The 16,700-nt window shown below is 36.5% G+C and overlaps 1 protein-coding gene across 6 annotated transcripts in view; it reads left to right on the top strand.

Moving 5' to 3' along the window:
• Nucleotides 1-15,751, top strand: part of FNBP1L (formin binding protein 1 like) — a 108,278-nt gene extending 92,527 nt beyond the window's left edge. For 4 of the 6 annotated variants that reach the window (XM_036446496.2, XM_045584332.1, XM_045584331.1 and 1 more), the window contains 6 exons: nucleotides 306-415; nucleotides 7,067-7,199; nucleotides 7,561-7,655; nucleotides 10,362-10,510; nucleotides 12,114-12,272; nucleotides 14,053-15,751. In XM_036446496.2, the coding sequence (XP_036302389.1) occupies nucleotides 306-415; nucleotides 7,067-7,199; nucleotides 7,561-7,655; nucleotides 10,362-10,510; nucleotides 12,114-12,272; nucleotides 14,053-14,192 (786 nt within the window). In that variant the 3' untranslated portion in view covers nucleotides 14,193-15,751. Of the gene's footprint in view, nucleotides 1-305; nucleotides 416-7,066; nucleotides 7,200-7,560; nucleotides 7,656-10,361; nucleotides 10,511-12,113; nucleotides 12,273-13,514 lie in introns of all 6 variants that reach the window. The other 2 variants (XM_036446497.2, XM_045584333.1) reach the window with 1 other exon arrangement.
• Nucleotides 15,752-16,700: the final 949 nt, after the last annotated feature.

Genomic DNA, 16,700 nt, shown 5'->3' with positions numbered 1-16,700 from the left:
TAACTCTGCCGGGACCTGGGAATAATGTGATACTGATCGTTCCCTAATATCTTTATCTAGTGTTATTTTTACCATCCTGTATCATGATTTTATAAACTGACTGGAATTTGAGCCCTTTTGTTAATACACTTGTTTTAATTAACACACATGTCTATGTAGATTTCTTTTTCTTAAAAGGGATTGTTGGGGGCTAATTAGAATTTAAACTTAAAAATTGATATTCTTAGTTTATAACGGGTATATATTAAAAATAAAATTTCTTGAAAAATGCCTTTTATCCTCATTTAGATTCATTCTTTTTTCAGGGCGCAGCACTAGAAGATTTTAGTCATCTGCCACCAGAACAGAGACGTAAAAAACTACAGCAGCGCATTGATGAACTTAACAGAGAACTACAAAAAGAATCAGATCAGAAGTATTTTTCCATTAAGTTCTCTTTACTATTGTTATTCCTTTCAGGGTCTATTTTGAATGATGTGTTTAAGTGTGATGTATAAGAAGTTTAAAAATCATTCATCCTAGTTGAAATATCTTTTTAGGAGGAAAAACACTCTGAAGTGTTGGAAAATTTTATGGTTGCTATGTCACAAGTAAAAATGAAATATTAGAGTTTCTGAGATTGCAGATTACTTATTGGAGCTAATAGTTTATGTTTATGCCTTCCAAAAATTTACAAAATCACTTGATCATTATCAAGAGTAGTTTCACTAACAATAATTACCTCTTATGCTTAGATAAATTTCATTTTGATTTGGTATATAAATTGAATTCAATAGAAACCTGAAACTATAATTATTTCTTTTGTAGCAAAATATGTTGGTAAACAGTACTTGATTACTATGGCTTCAGATTCATTCACTCAATGCTTTATTATTCTCCCAATTTTATAAAAAGATTCCTGTATTTCAGTTTTGTTTTAATGAGCATAGAGAGCTATGATGAGAAAATGGTTGTTACAGTGAATTGGTGACTAATTATCTGCTTTTACACTGAAGATAAAATTGGAGCTTAAGGCCCTAGCTCCGTGGTCAGCAAACTGCGGCTCAAGAGCCACATGCGGCTCTTTGGCTCATTGAGTGTGGCTCTTCCACAAAATACCACGGCCTGGGCGAGTCTATTTTGAAGAAGTGGTGTTAGAAGAAGTTTAAGTTTAAGTTTAAAAAATGTGGCTCTCAAAATAAATTTCAGTCATAGTACTGTTGATATTTGGCTCTGTTGACTAAAGAGTTTGCCGACCACTGCCCTAGCTTATTTGGCTCAGTGGACAGAGCATCGGCCTGCAGACTGGAGGGTCCCGGGTTTGATTCTGGTCAGGGGCACATGCCTGGGTTGCGGGCTTGATCCCCAATGGGGGGTGTGCAGGAGGCAGCCAATCAATGATTCTCTTTCATCATTGATGTTTCATCTCTCCCTCTCCCTTCCTTTCTGAAATAATAAATATTTTTTAAAAAATTAAGAGCTTAAGGTCTGGTATTAGTGATTAAAGGGATTGTTAAGAATTATACATCAGATATAATTGTTTGTTTAATCATAAAAGAAATATGGCATTATAATCCATTCTCGTCATTTGTGGCAGTTAGGCTCTGTAAAGTCACTGAGAACACTGATTAGTGAATACCAAAACAGAAAATACAGGCCTCCAGTTATTAGCCTCTGGTCACATTTGTATCAACAGATCTATAATATATACATAGCCTTGTTTTATGTTTTCCTTAAAGACATGTTTTATTGTGTGTGTATGTGTTTTTTATTGATTAAGGTATTACATATGTGTTCTTATCACCCCAGCGTCCCCTCTCCCCACTCATGCTCTCACCCCCCTGTTGTCTGTGTCCATTGGTTAGGCTTATATGCATGCATACAAGTCCTTTGGTTGATCTTTCCCCTCTACCCCCACCCTCCCCTACCTTCCCTCTGAGGTTTGACGGTCTGATCGATGCTTCTCTGTCTCTGGATCTGTTTTTGTTCATCAGTTTATGTTGCTCATTATATTCCATAAATGAGTGAGATCATGTGATATTTATCTTTCTCTGACTGGCTTATTTTGCTTAGCATAATGCTCCAGTTCCATCCATGCTGTTACAAATAATAAGAATTTCTTTTTTTTTTTTTTTTTTTTTTACCTCAGTGTAGTATTCCATTGTGTAGATGTACTACAGTTTTTTAATCCACTCATCTGCTGATGGGCACTTAGGCTGTTTCCACATCTTAGCTATGTTGAATTGTGCTGCTATGAACATAGGGGTGCATATATGCTTTCTGATTGATGTTTCTGTTTTCTTGGGATATATTCTTAGAAGTGAGATTACTAGGTCAAATGGGAGTTCCATTTTTAGTTTTTTGAGGTAACTCCATACTGTTCTCCATACAGTGGCTACACTAGTCTGCCTTCCCACCAGCAGTGGATGAGGGTTCCTTTTTCTCTGCATCCTCTCCAGCACTTGTCTTTTGTTGATTTGTTGATGATAGCCATTCTGACAGATGTGAGATGGTACCGCATCATCATTTTGATTTTCATCTCTCAGAGGATTAGTGACTTTGAGCGTATTTTCATATGTCTCTTGGCCTATGTCTTCTTTTGAAAGGTATCTATTTAGGTCCATTGCCCATTTCCTCCCCTCTCAGGTTTGTTAAAAAAAAAAAAAAGTATTTTATTGATTTTTTACAGAGAAGAAGGGAGAGGGATAGAAAGTTAGAAACATCAATTAGAAACATAAATCAGCTGCCTCCTGCATGCCTCCCACTGGGGATGTGCCTGTAACCAAGGTACATGCCCCTGACCAGAATGGAACATGGGACCCTTCAGTCCGCAGGCTGATGCTCCATCCATTGAACCAAACTGGTTAGGGCCGTTTCTCATTTTTTGATTGGCTTGTTTATCTTCTTTTTTAAAGTTATATGAGTTCCCTGTAAATGTTGGAGATTAATTAAAACCTTATCAGTGATAACATTGGCAAATATGTTCAGCTATGCAGTGGGCTTTCTTGTTGTTCGGTTGATGGTTTCTTTTGCTATGCAAAAGCTTTTTATTTTGATGTAGTCCCATTTGTTTATTTTCTCTTTAGTTTCCATTGTCCTAGGAGCAGTATCGGTGAAGAAATTGCTTCGGCATATGTCTGAGATTTTGCTGCCTTTGGATTTCTGTAGTACATTTATGGTTTCCCATCTTATGTTTAAGTCCTTTATTCATTTTTAGTTTATTTTTGTGTACGGTGTAAGTTGTGGTCTAGTTTTTTTTTTGTTGTTGTTGTTTTTTTTCATGTATCCAATTTTCCCAACACCATTTATTGAGGAGACTGTCTTGACTCCATTGTATATTATTGCCTCCTTTGTCAAATATTAATTGAGTGGTTTCAGTCGATTTCTGGGTTCTCCTATTCCATTGATTTATATTATATGTTTGTTCTTGTGCCAGTACCAGGCTGTTTTGAGAACAGTGGCTTTGTAATACAGCTTGAAATCTGGTACTGAGATTCCACCCATTTTGTTCTTCTTTCTCAGGATTGCTGCAGCTAATTGGGGTCTTTTTTTATTCCAGATGAATTTTTGGAGAGATCTTTCTAGGTCTGTGAAATATGTCATTGGTGTTTTAATGGGAAGTGTATTGAATCTATAGATTGTTTTGGGTAGTATGGACATTTTGATGATGTTGATTCTACTAGTCCATGAACATGGTATGTTCTTCCATCTGTTTATGTCTTCTTCTATTTCTGTTTTCAGTGTCCTGTAGTTTTCCCCATACAGGTCTTTTCCCTACTTAGTTAAGTTTATTCCTAGGTATCTTAATTTTTTTGGTGGATGGTAAATGGGATTGCTTAAAAAAAAAAAAAAAAAAATATATATATATATATATATATATATATATATATATATTATTGATTTTTTTTACAGAGAGGAAGGGAGAGGGATAGAGAGTTAGAAACATCGATGAGAGAGAATCATCGATCAGCTGCCTTTTGCATGCCCTCTACTGGGGATGTGCCCGCAACCAAGGTACATGCCCTTGACCGGAATCAAACCTGGGACCTTTCAGTCCGCAGGCCAATGCTCTATCCACTGAGTCAAACCGGTTTCGGCTGGGATTGCTTTTTTAGTCTCTCTTCCTGTAAGTTCACTATTGGTGTATATATTGTTGATTCATTAACTTTAAACTCGGGGCTAATACCACAGTAGCTCATGCCTAAACAGGGATTATATAACATGTATTTTCTCCTCACAGCCTTCTTGCTCTTAGACCACTAGATAGCACTTCAGCACTATGCTTGTGGGCTCTCATAAAGAGAAAAATCACCAACAATGAGCACAAAAAGGACACTTGTTCAGAGTATCAGAGCAGAAATAGAAGTTAAAGTATCTCCTTGTTTGATCTCAGCTGAGAATGTACACACACATTAGATGACTCAAATTTTTCTCCACTCATTGTATGTCTAATGACTATGAAAGTGCCACGTGTGTTCCTTTTTGGATTACAAATATATTATTAGCAAATGGGCAAATAATGAGGACCAACTCTATTAGTATTACATTTTTCATTGAGGTATATTTGACATATTAACATAATATTAGTTTCAGATGTACAGCATGGCTCAATATTTGTATATATTGCAAAACGATCACCATTTAATATTCATCATTTAGTATTTAATATTCATCACCATAATAGTCACAAAAATGTTTTTTCTTTTGATGAGTATCTACTCTCAGCAACTTTCAAATATATAATACAGTATATACCATGCTGTATATTACTTCCCCATTAAATAGTTTTTAAATATTAAAATATTTCTTACTAATGCAACACGTAAATAGTCTCTGGGAAATTATAACATAATATTTAGGGCTTACTATATGTAATAGACTGCCAGGACTTTAGAAGATACAAAAGAGTAATAACAGTACCTGATCCTAATAGGCTCACATTTTAGTTAGGAAAGATAAAACTTAGTGATTTTATCTCTGTACAAGATAGATTATGATAGCTGCTAATAGAGAGAGAAAATTCTGGGGGAACCTAGAGGAATAAATAATGAATTCTTACTGGAATAATTAAGAGAAACATTACTGGGGAGATGTGGGAAAGAGGAAGGATGATGGTGTAGGATACTAATGTTTATTGAGGGATTATTATGTACTAGAAATTGAGCCCAGCATTTTACATTGAATTCCTCAAAATAGCCCTCTAAGGTTGTTGTTCCTGTTATAAAGGTAGAGAAATTGAGTATCAAATATATCCATAATGTGGCTCAGATTAGGTATCTGGTAAATATCAGAGTTGACATTCAAACATTAGCTGGTTTGTTTCCAGAAAATTGGAGTTAGACTTTGATGGGAGGATAGGGTTTTGTCAGATAAGAAATTAGACAATTAAGGGAGAGTAGGAATATTGAAGGAAGAGAGGAAAAACAAAGAATAAAAGCACAGAAATGTGAATATTTTTTCAAGGCCTGGAACTGCTCTAGTCCAGAGGAGACTGGATTAGAAATTGTGTGCAGTATAATATCAGAAGGTGAGGATGAAAAGGCACGGGATGAATTATATGAAGTGTGGAATGCTTTTTTACAGAATTCTGGAGGTATTGGAGAGTCACCAGTAGTTGTTGAGAAAGTAGGTGATACTATCACCTCCGTATTCTAAAGAAAGAAAATTGAAAATTATGTGAAGAGTAGATTTTATAGGAAAGACATTGGCATCAGGGAGACCAATTAGAGGACTACTTTTAAAAAAATATATTTTTATTGATTTCTTAGTGGAAGGGAGAGGGGGAGAGAGAGAAACATCAGTGATGAGGATCATTGAGCTGCTGCCTATTGCATGCCCACTACTGGGGATCGAGCCCGCAATCCGGGCAAGTGCCCTTGATTTAATCAAACCTGGGACCCTTCAGTCTGCAGGCCAACACTCTATCCACTGAGCCAAACCAGCTAGGGCCAGTTAGGTGAGAGATGTTGAAATCTTGTCTTGAAAATAGAAAAGAGTAGATTATAAGAATTATTTAAAAGGTAAAGTAGGTCAGACTTTTCATCTGATTGTATGAACAAGAAGAGAAAAATGGAGGCTTTCTACCTCAGAAGTATAGATAAAGACTTAATTAAAACAGTAAGAAAACATGGGGCAAAGGTCATGGTGTTTTTTATGTTGATTTTTGGAATATGTGAAAATCTATATGGGAGTATCTAGTTGGATTTGGAAATCAAATCTAGAACTTAAAAAGAGGACTGCAGATGTATACTTGAGTATCATCTAAAAATAGGTGATATTAAAGCAATGAGTCAATTATATCTCACTAAAACTGGGAAATAAAAACAAAACAATAAGAGATCATTCTGAAGGAGGAATGTAGGATAAGATGAGAAGAAACCTATGCCATTTTATGTAACACACATGTAAAGGATGAAGAGAGGAAGAGGAGCCAGTCAGGGAGATTCAAGGCAGCAGAGGTGAGGAGAAAGAAAAATAAAATGTACCCTCCGGGAGATCAGGCAGGAAATGAGTATTAAAGAGTTTAAGTCAGTGCTGTCAGCTGTCAGAGTTGAGGAGAGTTGATTGAGTCACAATCTATTATTATTACGATTAGTGAAGAGGAGATGCATAACTCCATTTGGAGGTAGAAGGGCAAGTCAAAGATGCATTTCTATTTCTAGTATAGATGGGTGGGAGGACGATGATGCTGTGAACACTAAGAAAAGGTGGAATAATATCTAGATGGGAATATGAGTTTGATTTCAGATAAGATAAGTTTAAGAATATTGAGGAATATATTCCAGCCTTTGATTAAGCATATATGTATAGGTCTGTATATATATAATCTCAGTTAGGAGCAAGAAATGAGAAATTAAATCTAACTTGTTTTTGACATTTCAAGTGATTTAAAGGATGTTTCAAAAAAATTACACACTCTATATACTTTATCAGATTATCTTTAATCAGGTAATATTTTACTAAACTTAAAGATATGTGAATCTTTTCAGATTAGGTTGCATGTGAGTCCCCAAAATAAAATGAAACTCTTTTATCTGGAAATATATAGAGTGAATATTTAATTTTATGGCTTCCTTTTTGTTTTCAGAGAAGCACTCAACAAAATGAAAGATGTGTATGAGAAAAATCCACAAATGGGGGATCCAGGGAGTTTGCAGCCTAAATTAGCAGAGACCATGAATAATATTGACCGCCTGCGAATGGAAATCCACAAGAATGAGGTAGAGATTTGTTATTTAGCAGTTGTCTGAGATAAATTCATTTGTATAAACTTCATCATGATAGGTTAGTTTTTGCTAGAATTATCTTCAAATATTTTTAATTTCAGCGCTCATGAACTAAAATTAAGGTATCATATGTTTAGTCCCTTGTTGAAGTTTTTAAGTTAAAAATGAAATGTAAAAATAAACATTTAAACTATTTTTTATTAGCCATAAAGTTGATCGTTGACCAAACTGGAATAAAGGTTTCCCTTCGCTAAGAATTACATAATCATAATTCAAAGCACATTTTAAATGTAGAATATCTTAAGAGCTTTTAAAAATATTTATTAAGCTCAGTTTTACTTATTTTTTTCCCAAGGCATGGCTCTCTGAAGTTGAAGGCAAAACAGGTGGGAGAGGAGACAGAAGACATAGCAGTGACATAAATCATCTTGTAACACAGGGACGAGAAAGGTCATTTTTTTGTATTTTATTTCTTCTTTTCTCCCAAACTTTTCTCACTTTTTTTTCCCTAAACTTCATATAATTTTTTTTCTTCCTCCCTCATTTAACAAGTTTGGCTTTAATAACATCAGTCTTTCAAACCTAAATTTTCTGTTTCTTTATAATAGCTATAGGTGAAGTATGAAATTTCATATTGCTGCTCAGTTTGTTTGTCATGTATTCCAAAGCAGAGCTGGGAACAAAGAAAGTTCTTGGAGCTGTAATCTGGAGGCATAGGCTCCTCAGGCCTGGGAGATGTCCTAATAGATGGAGTTGGGTAGCTAATGCCAAAGAAAAATTTAACTGTCAACTTGCTCAAAGTTTTGTGAAAAATGTATATTGTTAGTTTAGACCAGAGCTTCCAAAGGCACTTTGCTAAGTTTCCATATCATTATGGCGTTTCCTTATTGTAATATTTTTTTATTTTTCATAATAAAGTCCAACAAATTAGCCCAGCCAACGTGACTTAGTGGTTGAGCGTTGACCTATGAACCAGGAAGTCACGGTTCGATTCCCAGTCCAGGCACATGTCTGGGTTGCGGGCAAGAGCCCCAGTAGGGGCCATGTAGGGGGCAGCTGATCAATGATTCTCTCTCATCATTGATGTTTCTATCTTTCTGTCCCTCTCCCTTCCTCTCTGAAATCAATTAAAAAATATTTTAAAAAGTCCAACAAATTAGAATTCACCTTAGAGAAGAAATTGAGAGCTCTTAGTTTACGGCTTACATACACTATAGTTTGAGTAAGTTCATTTTTAATTCTGAGTCTCAGTGTCCTCAAATATAAAATAGAGATTAAAATACCACTTATACAGGTTTTTAGTAACAAATGAAGCAATGTACATAAAGCACCCAGTAGTAAAAACCTGGTTATAGTATATTCTTGACAAATATTAATTTCTCCTCTCCGTTATCATTTTTTGAAAGAGTACATATCTTCATTATATACCAAAAACATACTGGGTTTTGTTATTAGATAAAACCTAGATTTTAATAACTATTTGACTTGTGTTATTTAAAAACACATCTTTCACTGATTTACTTCACTTAGCATAATACTCTCTAGGTCCCTCCATGCTGTTTCAAACGGAAAGAGATCCCCTTTTTACAGTTGGACAGGATTCCATGTACCACAGCTTTTCTATCCACTACATCAGTAAAAGAGAAATTATCACATGATCTCACTTATATGTGAAATCTAATGAACAAAATAAATTGACAAACAAAATAGATCCAGAGACATGAAAGCATGCTCTAAACTTAGGATCCTCAGAGTGAAGGGGTGGAGGGCAGGGAAGAGATCAACCAAAGAACTTACATGCCTATAGGTATAACCCATGTAAGTAGTGGGGTGAAGGCCTGGGGAGGGGACAGGAGTGGGAAGGAAGGATCAGTGGGTTAAAAAGGGACATCTGTAATAATTTAAACAATAAAGATAAAATAAAAAAATACGTTTTTCCAGGCATAGTGAAAGTGCTGTTAAATCTAATCACGTAGATTTCCCCATTATTAAAACCTTAGTCATTTGATTCTTCAGCAAAATTAACATTTCTCTCTCTTTGATTTAAAAAGTTGTAAAGAGCCCTAACCGGTTTGGCTCAGTGGATAGAATGTCGGCCTATGGACTAACGGGTCCCAGGTTCGATACCGGTCAAGGTCATTTACCTTGGTTGTGGGCATATCCCCAGTGGGAGGCGGGCAGGAGGCAGCTGATCGATGTTTCTCTCTCATCAATGTTTCTAACTCTATCCCTCTCCCTTCCTCTCTGTAAAAGATCAATAAAATATATTTTCAAAAAATAAATAAAAAGTTGTGAAGAAAAAATGCCTTTGAAGTTACTAACTTTCCTGGTAACATGAATAGTTGAAAATGAACTTTATTAGGAGTCTTTGGGTTTTTAGTGACAGAATGAGATTCTCTGCCTATCCTGGCTTAAACTAAAGAAAGATTTTATTAGCTGACTTCAGGGAGAGCTTAATCTTGGAGCTCAGATGATATATCCTCAATATTCTGTTTTCTCCACTTCACAGTACTGCCTTCTACTGTCTTGGCTTCATTTTAAGGCTTCATATGGTAATCTTTCAAAACTCTAGGCTCATATTTCTCCAGGTTCAAGCCCAGTGGAAAAGGAAGGGAGCTTCTCTTTCAACAATCCCAAGCAAAGGTCTCTGTGCATCTCTTATATCTGACTGGGTTACAGTCCTACTTGCCAACTCATCACTCTAGCCATACGAATGCTGTGCTAAGATGAGCCCTCTGGAGTCAGGACAGAACAAGCCACCTGAAACCTTTTAACTGAACACGGGTCTGGGTGGGTCCCCTAAGGAATTTAGTGACCTCTTGCAAAAGAGGGTGTGATAAATCCAGAATAATGAAAGACAAGTATCTATTGTACTACATCTTTATAGGTGATTGTGAGAGATGTTCACTGAATACATGCTGTGTGTCTAGAATATTGTAGTCTTTTAATTTCAGGAAATTCAACAAAGAATCATTTTGTTTTAGAAGAGATAGGTAGGTAGGTAGGTAGGTAGGTAGATAGAGTCAATGTTTAAGAACATAAAGATTTAATTTGGGACTATGTCGTAGATATTTAATTCTCCGAATTGATCCTGAGACTATATGAAAGGTTCCCATGTTTGTGATACTCGATCAGAGATAATTTTATGTTTTATAGTCCTGAGGGAAGTTACACTGATGACGCAAACCAGGAAGTCCGTGGGCCACCCCAACAGCATGGGCACCACAGTGAGTTTGATGATGACTTTGAAGATGACGATCCCTTGCCTGCTATTGGACACTGCAAAGCTATTTACCCTTTTGATGGTATGATTTTTCTAATACATTATATATGATAAAATTGATTTCTAAAGTCTACATTTATGAATTATGTACTTTAATGTCTGCAGCTAAATAATACATTGTCAGATAATAAAAACTCTAGTTCATTAGTATGAATTTAACTGTATTACAGATAGATGTTCATTCCATACATGACATTAAAAGAAAATTATCTACTCATCAGTATACTAATACAGATTATTATTTAATGATCAACTTTGGTTGATACACACTTTCCCCCAGAGAAGTGACTAATGCTTCATGTACTCAGTAAAGTTGAAGCAGCTCAAGCGTATATCCTAACCCAGGAAGTGGAGGGTGGGCGGATGTCACTTCTCACTCTTCCTTCTAACTTGCTAACATTGGGAGACAAGTGCACGGCAAATGGCTTATCTGAATGCCACCATCTCCTGACCAGGCCACATTTTCAGATGAGGGGAGGAGAGAGTATGGTAGCTTCTGACTTTGCATCTTTTCCTCTGCAAGAGTCGGATGACAAACCGAAGGGAGAAAGTCATTGTGGTCCTCTCCTGCAGACTTTTATTCACCCTTCCCTCTCTTGTGGGAAAAGGATTCTGAAAAATCCTTTCCTCAAATCACAGAGGAGCACAGTAACACCTTTATAAGTAAGTTGTTTTGTAAAATGGTATAGGAACTAAGGTCCTTCCCCATCCATCCATTGTATTGATTTTAAAATTGAGTAAAGTCTTTAGTTTCTCCTCATTCTAAGAAAAACAACAACATATATACGTGTATTTTTATATACATATATATATAATATTAGGTATATATATACACACATATATATATATACACATACACATACACATATATATATATTTATATAAAATCATTATATATATATATATCTAATATGCAAAGTATCCCCTTGGGAGTTTGACCAGGGGTTTGATCACTCGCTGTGATGTGCGCTGACCCCCAGGGGGCAGCATGGAATGAAGGAAGGCCCCAGCTGGCAGCCCTGGGAAGGAGAGGCTCAGGGCAACAGCCAGCAGCCTCTAGGGACCCTACCTGTGTAGGTTGGAAGGTTTGGGGATTGGGAGGAAAGAGCCCTGAAGTTGATGAGGTTTTAAAGAAAGTTTTTGCTCTCTGGCTATAACCATCTTGTTTCTACTATCACCAGAGTTGAGCCTATAGTTTTTTCTCTGCTCTCTCTTTAAGCTACATTCTTTTCACCCTCTCACTATCTTATTACTATTTTCCTGATCCACATCTCATCAATTTTCTAGATAGCGATAACACTCAAGTTTGGGAAAGAGGTTGAAATAGTGAAATCAGTTAGAGTAACCTTGCAAGTCATATGTCATTGTGGCTTATACTTCATCTGTTACATGGGGGTGATATTAATGCCAGCCTGGGAGTTCACATGAGATAATGTATATGAAAGTGTTGGTTAAACTACATAGTATTGCTACAAAATAGAGATGTTGTTAATGAGAGTCAGTGGGCCTAGCCACATTGAAATTTAGTAGAGTTTCATGTTATTTTGTGTGTTGTTACTTGTAAATTTTATTTGAAATTATTGCTGTGTTTAAATTATGCTTGTACTATGAAAACTCTCATCTAGGACATAATGAAGGTACTCTGGCAATGAAAGAAGGTGAAATTCTATACATTATTGAGGAGGACAAAGGTGACGGATGGACAAGAGCTCGGAGACAGAATGGTGAAGAAGGCTACGTTCCCACATCATACATAGATGTAACTCTAGAGAAAAACAGTAAAGGTGCAGTAACTTACATCTGAACTAACCAGGCAGCTTTGTGACATAGGAATGATAACTTAAAAACATACTCGATGGGTGGGATAACATCAGAAAATTTAAAGGGCATCCAAGATTTATTGTTCACTATGTGAGCTGAATGCTCTATCTTCAAGATGTGAATATTACCACAAGAAACTGTTCTCGTTGATGCTTTAACGTGAGTGATGTTGGTGTGGAGCTTAATTGATGCCTTTTGCTTTATGTCTTGCTTAAGTCTGTGTGAAGGATTTGTGTTTTTCTGCCTATTGGGCAGGAATTCATAGATAAAAGTTACCCTCTCCCAAACATGTACATGCACACACACGACTTCAAAAACTCAGTGACTGTAGTAAATTCAAATAATTAACACTGCTATGAAAAGCTATAAAAAACTGATTCCCAAAGAGTGGTTTGATATAGGCATTTGAATTTAGCTACAGTCTCCAAGAAGACAAGTAATAATAGTTGGCTAATTGGATAAAATAAGGATATAACCATTTTCATTTTTCTCCCTATTAATTTTTGTTTCCTAAAAGAAGAAAATAAATACCTAGCACAAAATCTATTGTAGGCAAATCAAGAGACTTGCAAAATAAATCAACCTGGTCTAGCTCTTAGGTGAATAAAATGGCTTTCTTTTGAGACCTAATAATATTTTCAGGAACGTACGAGCTCCCTTTCTAATTAATCAAATGCTTTATTTTTTTTATCTTGAAAATGTCCTTTGGGAAATATCACTTTAGTGATTACTTAGCAGTTATAATAGGAAAATAGATTTAAAATAAGCTAAGATAGAGATAAAATCTTGAATGGGGGAGAAGTACTGGCACGTTTCATGTTTAAAAGAAAAAATAACTTGATTAAGTGGGCTGAGGGGGTTATCTGTACTACCGTTTAGATAGAGCATTTCCTCGTTTTAGCTGGGTCACCAGTTACTAGGATAGATCCCCCCCCCCACCCCCAATTAATTTCAACAAGCATTTGTTGGTAGCACTGTATAACCAAGGATTGCGCAGTGCTGATTGTGCTGGGAGTGAAGTGAGGAAGCAGTGACAAGTCTTGTTGTTAATTTTGCCCGTGTTACAGATTTTTCTGGTGTTTGCAGTAGCTGACTATAAAATAACTCTAGGGACATTTAGGATGGACACTTTAAACTGAACACCCCTTTGGGTCTTACCAAAGGTCTTCAGTAATTGTTCTTTTCTTTTTCCTCCTGGACTGCAGGTTCCTGAAGAGGGTTTCTGAGGAAATGGGCAAGATGTTGAAGGAGGTTACATGCAGCTGCTTTTGGGGGGAGGGTTTTAGAGTTGTCAGGCTCAGAGAGAGAGAGTGAGAGAAGCAAGATGCATGAGTGCATGCAGACATCATTATTTTTTACTAACTTCATTAGCATTTCCATACATTGTTTTAAAAAATCATTAAGTCCTTGAATTCCTCTTTCACATGAAGGGAAAAAAGCTAACAATGGCTAACCTTTTTTCCATTTATTTTAATGACGTCCAAATCAGAAAGAACGCAGAGCTGTCCAGTTTGTCTTACATTTTGCGGTCCCCCCAGCACCATCTCTAGCCCAGCTCTGTTTTAATTGGCTTTTAGATCCATTGTCTGTCAGAACCCTGGCCATTCGTCAGTGTCTGCCTGCGCCACTTCTGTGTTTGCTTAACATCCTGTTGCATGTGTAGAGATCTGGTTAGGTTTTTTCAGGCATGTGTTTATAATCCCTTGTTCTTGTCAAAGTCTTAGTTTTGTTTTACATTTGTAGCGCAAATCACATTGTCAAACATCTCCAGCACTAATGTTCTCATCCTGTTGTTTGTGTATGCTGCTGTAACTTCCCCACTGCACACATTCCAGTTGTGGCATTATGAAGAACTAGTTTGTGAACCTGGAGAGTATTTATGATAAGAAAAAGAAAACATCTATGCTCTAGCCTACAGCCCAGTTGAAAGAACTCTTTGAAGCGTGATACATCTTCCGCACCTCAGTCTGGGAAGAATCTATAGTCAGCACCGAAATCCTGGCATAATAAACACAGAAGATACTCACCACCTCGAGACAAAGGACTGTTGTCAGAAGTCAGCTGCTTCCATTCAAATGCTGCCTTAAACTAGAGTGCCTAAATCTGTTGATTGCCAACACTACCACTACAGTATCCCACAAAGGGCTTTGTGTGTCAGCTCTGCGCGGCCTCCTCTCTCCGCAGGGCTGCCGCAGCCGCCCGCGCAGCCTCGGTAGGTGGCTTTTAGAGCTCTACCACGTTTGATGGTGCGTCTCCAAATTTATGCACCAGACTAAAGACATGTTCAAGTCCATTTGACTTTACTCAGTGTTTTTATGAGAAGTTTTATGGACCTCTCCCCCCATTGTCTTTTAATTTGGGGTTACCATGTTCTCATTTGATTATTACAATGATAGTCCGTCTCCAAGTGATGCTTTTGTTTGAACCAGTTAAAAGTTAGTGAAACTTTGTAATGATCCATGTGCACTTTTACTTGTAAAATGGAGATTTCTGTATGTTTATACTTGTAAATATAATTGTCGTTAGTGCCCTATTGCTCATGTTGTCCTGCCTCGCATTTGTGGTTCTGTTAATGACTTGTATCTTAACTAAGTTCTTAGTGGTGTTTAATAGGGAGGTGGGCGGGGGTGGGGGGGTGTTTCTACCAATGGAAGCTTCATAAGTTTGGTTCCTTACTGTTTTGAGGGAAGAAAGAGAACGTGAAATGGTCAGTGTATTGTTGGATTTTAAGCAATATTTTAGAAGCTGTGTGACTGCTTTAATAATTTTTCCCAGTGTTATTTGATTCATACTAGTTATACTAAAGCTGAATGACAATTGTGTGAAATTTAATGTCTTCATGAGATTGAATATGCCCCTGTTACACAGCTGACATATAGTGTATTACTTTTGAGGCTAGTAAACTATGAAGTTTAGATTTTGAATCTCGTTACAGGGTTATTTATATAATGTGACATTATTCAGTACTGACAGACTACATACAGGAGTTCTAAATCCTAGTGCTGTGCGTATCTGAAAGGCAGCAGCGAGGAGGAAATGTGACCTGGCTGTGCTTGTCTTCTGTACAAAGCCTGAAGTGCTTGTGTGTGTTTGGCTAGCAGCCACAGAGGGCAAAGTTTAAGGTTTTCTTGTAAGGACTAACTGTTCTTTTCAAGCTACTGTTTGTTTTTCTAAAAGCAGAATTTGCTTCCGTAGGAGGCAAGTTCCTTCACGTGGAATAGTGCAACCTGTATATGGGTTATTACAATAGGACAGACATTTGTACTTGCACAGTTTAAATCATTCTTAAATTTTGAACATGTGAATTGTCCAAAAACTTTAATTTTTCAATAATTTTTACTCTTTTTGTGCACATGTTGATTTCTTAATGGTAAGTGCTTTGTTTAAGATAGTGTTCTCTGTTGAGAATATTTTCATGAAATAAAACAATCTTTTCATGGTCGGTTAAGGTGTGTAATGTGTTATCTCTTATTGCTATGTGAACTAAAGACTTTGTTCTTGAATGTGCTAAATTCCAGATAATACAAACTAGATGACAAGTTACATAAGTAGGAACATCTGTGTTAAGCAACTGGTTTTGCAAAGCAGTTTTGTGAATTTTATTCTACTTTTTAGTTGCACTCATGCTTTCCCAGAGGAAAAAAGTTATTTCTTTGCAGTGAATTTGAGTTGAGTGTAATATTTGGGATTGTAAGTCTTTGTTTTGCGGTGGCTGCGTTGCACAGACCTTCCTTGTGCACCACCTTATCCTTCGCATCCATGAGAACTCTCCCTGTGCCACACGCCTCAGCATTTCCTGTGCTTCTGCTTGAATTTCTGACTAGAGAGAGCACCTTTGTCTTCTGTTTGCCATAAATAGTATCATATCTGTCATTTTAGGAAGTCAATTTCACAAGGTTCAGCTTTTTAAAAGGGCAAATATGAGACTATGAGTGGTTACTGGATCCTGAACAATGAGGGATTGTAATTGTTGAGATGAAAATTTAGAGATCCATGCCAAGCTGGAAGTAGGGATACATACAAAACAAAGTGGTAGGAAAACAGTGTCAACAAAAACATCACAAAATGGAAAGGGCTTTTACTATCTGAACTAAGATCAGGAAGTCAAATCCTACTTGTTAGTATTTTTTTTTTAAAGGATATTATCGTTTCCTAACAAAAGCAAACATATCTTTAGCCTTGCACAGTTTTTCTTTGTGAGGAAGATATTACGTGAAAAATTATAAACACCAAACCCATTTCAATGAGCTCACATACCTGGCATCAAATATATTCCTGTATATAGTCATTGTTAATGTTCTAAGAAACTAGAAAGTATAAAAGATGCCAAAAGATTGGGGGTTGAAGAGTAAACGCTGTGAAATTCAACAACTCTAAAAGGTACAAGGTAA

Source organism: Pipistrellus kuhlii, unplaced genomic scaffold, assembly GCF_014108245.1.
Source record: "Pipistrellus kuhlii isolate mPipKuh1 unplaced genomic scaffold, mPipKuh1.p scaffold_m20_p_2, whole genome shotgun sequence".
NCBI lineage: Eukaryota > Metazoa > Chordata > Mammalia > Chiroptera > Vespertilionidae > Pipistrellus > Pipistrellus kuhlii.
This window is presented reverse-complemented; position numbering and strand designations above follow the sequence as displayed.